At 49.7% G+C, this 6489-nt stretch overlaps 1 protein-coding gene across 1 annotated transcript in view; it reads right to left on the bottom strand.

Moving 5' to 3' along the window:
• LOC107157462 (long-chain-fatty-acid--CoA ligase ACSBG2-like) overlaps positions 1-6489 on the bottom strand; it is a 22900-nt gene continuing 16411 nt past the window's right edge. The window contains 4 exon segments of the mRNA XM_048812630.1: positions 1-237; positions 426-588; positions 857-996; positions 2691-2908. Of these exon segments, the coding sequence (XP_048668587.1) occupies positions 164-237; positions 426-588; positions 857-996; positions 2691-2908 (595 nt within the window). The 3' untranslated portion in view covers positions 1-163.

Genomic DNA, 6489 nt, shown 5'->3' with positions numbered 1-6489 from the left:
GGAGTGAGGCCAGACGCTACCCAGAACCCACTGTGATTCGCCCCAGGTAGAGATTCTACCCACTCCTGCCAATCAGCAGAGCCCGCAGGACAGTCAGTGCAGAACCCAGCAAAGCCAAGCAACTGGACCTCACCACTGGGGCAGCAAGGCTCTGCCTGGGCAGTCACTGGTAGAAGTTCTCGATTTGTGTTTTGTATTTCTGGGCTATGAATGGCCTCTTCATTTTTGTTGTTGGACCTGTTGAGAATGGAGAAATCGATTGAGTCATGGAGGAAAGGAAATTCCATACTTGCAGCATTGACCAGGAGACAGAATCCCACGGCCAAGACCCACAAGCCCTCTGACCCCCAAGAAGCCACATGGCCCAGATGCCGGCAAGGGACCAGCCTCTGAGGTCGGCATCGTCAGCTGTCCAGCCCACTCACCAAGCTCTCCGCCTTGGATGGAGAAGTCCTTCTCCAAGATGACCCACTTGTGGATCCGCTGTGCCTCGCTGGTGGCTTCCAGGTTCACAGCGTCTATGCCTTGCTGGATGGCCTCGTAGATGAGTGGGTCTTGCTGCCTCACGATCTCGGTCACAGTGTCTGCCTGGCTGCCCAGGCTCCGGCAGAAGTTGATGGCCTCCAAGCTCAGCTTGTTCAGGGGTGCTCCGCTCACCTGATCCGCTCACCTGATCCGCTCACCTATCACACTACCCCAGGACAGCCCTGTCACCACACACGTTCCTTGGCCAGCCCAATCCAACCCAGACCCTGAAGACCAAGAAGTGATCTTGAACCTGCAGGCCAGCTCCCGGCCCTGGGGCCAGGCCAGGCTGGCTGTGGAGGCCCCAGGGGACAGCAGGGGCCCACCTCACCTTCAGCGTCAGCAGTATGCTCAGAAACTTGGCTCTGTCGCCCACCAGCATGGCATTACTGATGATGGGGATCTTCTCCCTCACCAGGTTCTCGATGGGAACGGGGGCCACGTTTTCACCACCAGCAGTGATGAGGAGTTCTGCAACAAGGCTTGGCTCAACCAGGCCCACCCATGACAACAGGAAACCCCCACTGGTATGGGGACAGAATGGCAGATGACACTCACTGCCAAAATCTCAGGAGCATGCAGGCCCTGGCCCCACCTCCCTAGTCACTTGCTTTCCCATCAAGAATCCCAGTCCGAGTTCCTGCCTGGCCCCCAGGGCCTGTCCTGGCCTTTCTCATGTCTTGCTTACAGGCTAGTGAAGCCCCTGGGGCCAGGCTCTGTCTGTCTCTTGCTGCTGCATCCATTGCCTGGCCACCTAGGAGTCTAGTTCCAGACTTACCCTGGGGGCGTGTGTGGCATCCCTAATTCTCTAAGAATCCTTCTTCCTCTGCCCAGTCTCCAGAAATCTTCACCTCCAGAATTCACATCTCCTCCTACCCTAGACCCAGAAAAATTTACTCTTTCGTTCTGTGATCCTGTCTCCTCCTGTCCCAGGACCTGGCAAAGCTGCCCTTACAATGGCCATTTGTCCCAACAGCATCTTCACTGTGATGGTGCAGAACACCTCTGTGGCATGGCCTGCCCAGGGACCCCTCCCTGGGGACAGCACTGGCTGTTTCACTAGCAATCTGCTCTTTCATGCAGTTGGCCTGAGTGGGGTGGACCACAGGGATGACCAGGTTTAACAAGTTGGCATATTCCACCCCCTACAGTGAGACTCATTCTGAGACACATGCACTCCTCTTGATAATCTTTTCTCCATTAGTCCAATGAAAGCCAGACATACAGTGTTTGCACTGGAACTACTGGAAATACTACTCTCTTTCCGTTGGAGTTAGAAATGAACCTAGACTGTTGGTAGCCTTCTTGCCACAAAACAGGAACCACTTTATTAGCAATGGCATTAGCACAGAGAAGGAAAAAGATTCATTGTGAAGTCATTTTGGTACCTGGATCCAGCTATGCCTGAAGCTAGAACTTCTGGATTTTTCAGTTATATTTAGCCAACAGTTTTGCTTTGCCACTCAATTTGAAATGAGTTTTCTGTCACTCATCACAAGAAATAATGTTAACATGGCCCATTTATTGAATAGTTACTGCCTATGTCAGATTTGATACCAAATGCTTTCTATATGAGTTGGCCAACTACATAGTTCTGTGCACCAAATCTGGCCCATTGCTCAATTTTGTGTGGCTATAAGCCAAAAATGTTTATTTTTTAAAATATGTATTTTCCAAGTGGACAAAAGGAAGTGAAAGGAGGATTATTTGTGACACATAAAATCACGTGGAATTCCACACCCATTCCTTCATGCATCGTCTGTGGCTGTGCCAAGGTGGCATGACTGATTAGTGGCAGTGGAGACTGTGAGTCCTGGAAACCCAGAAGCACTTTCCATAGGGCCTTCTCCAGGAAACCCTGGGAGATCCTGTCCATGTCATTGCAATTAACCCTCAGGCTCTGTAGATCAGCATCCTCACATCCTCAAGCTACAGTGGAGGGAATGGGTGTTTCAGGGCCTGTCTCTCCCAGGTCCATCCTCCCCAAGGAAGACGATAGAGTGCCAAATGATGGAGGGGTGACTTTCCTGGGCATGAGGAGGAGGCTGGGTCATGCCCACCAGGGTGTCCTGCACAGCCCTTCATGGGAGGTGGGAAAGCCAGAAAGCCTTTGCACCAGCACGTGCAAGAGGCCCTCAGAGCCCAGACCCCGGCACCAGTGCTACCTTTGATGCGGCCGGTGATAAACAGGAACCCCTGGTTGTCCATACGGCCCAGATCCCCAGAGTGCAGCCAGCCATCCTCGTCAATGGTCTCTAGAGTCGTGTCCTCCCTGTCCAGGTAGCCCATGAAGATGTGCCTGCCCCACATGCAGACCTCCCCAGTGCCGTCCTTGTTCTGCTGGACCAGCATGTTCTCACACCCACTCACGATCTTGCCACAGCTGCCAGGGGGACAGGAGTGGGGAAACCGAGGCTCAGAGACAAAGTCACCCACAGTGTGCTCAGAGGGCCCAGGCTGGACCTGCACCCTCTCTAGGACCCAGCAGATGTGAGGAGGGGCCTGCCAAAGTGTTTCGTCTGTTAAATTCCCAACACTTTGTGAACTGGAAACCCTAGCAGTGATGTCGCCCATTTTTTGTTTTGTTGTTTTGGAGGAAGGTACTGGGGATTAAACTCAGGGGCACTCAACCACTGAGCCACATCTCCAGCCCTATGTTGTATTTTATTTAGAGACAGGATCTCACTGAGTTGCTTAGTGCCTTGCTTTTTATTGAGGCTGGCTTTAAAGCAATCCTCTTACCTCAGCCTCCCGAGCCACTGGGATTATAGGCGTGCACAACCATGGTTGGCTGTGAATTGTTTTTATTTATTTATTTGAAGTGCTGGGCATCAAACCTAGGGCCTCACCTGTTCCAGGTAAGTTCTTTGTCACTGAACCCCTACCCCAGCCTCTGTGGACTGTATTTATACCCATGTACATAGGAGAAGGAAAAAGTGCTTAAGGATAGGAAAAAAAAAATCCCCCCACCCTTGAGAAAACAGCCGTGTAGACCTATACATCTATACTGCAGGTCACCCTGACCAGGACAGCTGACTATCAGCAAACCAACCAACTAGAATCTCCCTAGAGGTGAAAAGTTACTTCCATAAGATAGCAGAGCATCATCTGAAATCTGAATTCTTATAAGACTCATTTCTCCAGAAATACATTTGCAAGGGCAGTTTTAGGATGCAGAGATAAACACGCTCTTGCATCACTGAGATCTCCTTCCCTGGAAACTAGAAGGATAAGGGTTAAGCCTAGGAATCATCTCAGCAAGAGAAGAAAGGCAGGGCTGAGACATTCAGAACTTAAAAAAGACTTACAGCTTCTCCACTGAAGCCTTTCTAGATATGTAGAAAAATCTAGAAGCCATAAAAAAGATTGATAACTTCAACCAGATAAAAATCATAAGTTTCTCTACATCAAAAAACAGATTTTGGCTGGGGCTGTAGCTCAGTGGTAGAGCACTTGCCCAGCATGTGTGAGGCACTGGGTTAGATTCTCAGCACCACATTTAAATAAAATAAAGGTCCATTGATGACTAAAAAATATTTTTAAAAAAACAGATTAACTGGGGCTGGGGTTGTAGGCTCAGGAGTAGAGCGCTCGTCTAGCACATCCAAGACCCAGGGTCTGATCCTCAGTACCACATAAAAATAAATAAAATAAAGGTATTGTAAAAAAATTAACTAAAATAAAAACCCTAATGAAAAAATGAAAGACAAAGGGTTGATTTTCCTAATATGTAAATGCTAACAAATGATTCAATTTTTAATGGGAAGATAATGTAGACAGAAAGTTCAGAGAAAAGGAAGTTACAAATGGGGTTTATATGTGTGAAAAGATTATTTCTAACTCCACTTATAATAAAAGGAAGAGAAAAATGGAGATATCATTTTGCATCACAGTACAAAATGTCTATGTCAAACATTCATTTTATCATTATTTATGGGAACACCTGATGGGAGAAATTAAGCCCTAAATAGTCACCAGTAAGGGAACCACTTAATAATTTATGGTACGACCATTTGTGTCCTCTGGAATACCACAAAACTGTTAAGAATAAGGCAGCTGGGGCTGGGGTTGTGGCTCAGAGGGAGAGCACTCACCTAGCAAGTGCAAGGCCCTGGGTTTGATCCTCAGCACCGCATAAAAATAAATAAAGTAAAGGTGTTGGGTCTAAGTACAATTAAAAAAAATTTTTTTTAAAAAATAAGGCAGCCGGGGCAGGGGCTCAGTAATAAAGTGCGTGCCTAGCATGCACTCGGCCCTGGGTTCCACCCGTCGCACACACCACGCGCAGGCGCACACATACACAGAGCAGCTGTTCTACTGACAGGGAACATTCTCCACGTGGTAAGAACCCCTTACTAACAAAATCCATCTGACTCCGAGCATAGATGGTGCCAGTCCAGGATGAGGGGAAGTTTGCCCTGAGTCCACCTTGAGAGGGAACCCTGTTGTCTGAGCTGATCTGCTTCCTGGGTTGCAGAGAGAACCAGAGTTCAGAGGAGGAGGGTTCTGTGTCTGTTTTGACATGGAAAATGCTTCTGTTGGGGATAAATGCACACAGCATATGTCAATGCCTGACGTGTGCCAGCTTGACTAGAAAGAACACTGTGGTTGTTTTGCCTCTGGGAGGTGGTTACAGGTTGAATTTTGTTGTGCCCCCCACCCCTGCTCCCCAGTTCATATGTATAAGTCCTAAACCCAAGTAGCATGGCATGTGACCTTACCTGGAAACAAGGTACTGCAATGTAATTATTTAAAAGGAGGTCACACTGGGGCAGGGTGAGCCCTAATCCAGTGTGACTGGTGTCCTTACAGAATGGGGAAATGGGGACACACACACACGCGCGCGCACACACACACACACACAATACCACAAGAAGATGGAGGTGAGAGGGTGACACTCCATAAGTCAAAGAACACCAAAAAATCACCAGAAGTTGGGGAGGGGCCTGGGGCAGATTCCCCATCACAGCTTCTGAAGTAGCCGGCCCTGTCCACGTCCTGATCTGACTTCCAGCCTCCAGAACTGGCAGCCCACACACTTCTGCTGTTTATTGTGGGTGCTTTGTTATGGCTGCCCTAGGGGACTCAGGAGAAGGCTTGGGTGGGGACTTTCATGGTGCCATCTTTAAGCCTGCTGACTTACACATATCACTCACTGAAAAGGATCATTTGAAGACAGAGACTGGCACTGGCACCTTCCTTCCAGGGGTGGGTGGGAAGCACTGCTTTTTGGTTCTGAAAAACACTAGTGGACCTTGGGGTTCTGCAGAAGACAGATTTTGATGGGAGTTTAGAGGCATGAGGGGGGAGGTGGAGACATTAAGGTGCCCGCAAGTCAGAGGCAGGAGAAGGATTCGTCAGGTTAGAAGGATTTAACTTATGTTTTGTTTTTGAAATATTTTTATTAGTTGTTGATGGATCTTTATTTTATTTATTTATTTATATGTGGTGCTGAGATTCGAACCCAGTGCCTCCCACAGCCAGGCAAGCGCTCTGCCCCTGAGCCCCAGCCCCAGCCTGTTTTGCTACCTCAGTTGGCACCTGACAAGGGAGAGCCCCAAGCAGGACAGGGAGGTGAGAATGGCGCCATGGTGGCAGGGCCGGGTGTCAGAGAGACCCTACCAGAAGATTCTGTGAAGGAACAAGGCTCAGCCTCAGCGCTGAGCTTGCCCTTGGTGATCTCCTGGTTTTGGTATCATCTGGGTCAACCTCTGGGCCTGGGGTGAGTCCAACTTGGGAAAACCCAGAAAGGGGCCGGGGAAGTGTTAGAGATGGAAGATGGCCAAGTGGAGGGGCTTCAAGGTCACAGGACGTGAACTTGGAGGCAGAACTCGCCAGCGACATGGGGGCGGCCCTTGCTTTACCTGACCAAGCAGGGGTCCGCGCCTCAGGAAGCTGGGGCGCTGGAGGCCCGAGACTGGGGCCTTCCTGGAGAGGCCCGGAGGCCGCCCGGCCCCTGCCCCT

The sequence above is a fragment of the Marmota marmota genome, unplaced genomic scaffold (genome assembly GCF_001458135.2).
Source record: "Marmota marmota marmota unplaced genomic scaffold, marMar, whole genome shotgun sequence".
NCBI classification, from domain to species: domain Eukaryota; kingdom Metazoa; phylum Chordata; class Mammalia; order Rodentia; family Sciuridae; genus Marmota; species Marmota marmota.
Note: the sequence above shows the minus strand (reverse complement) of the source record. Positions and strands in the feature narration are given on the sequence as shown.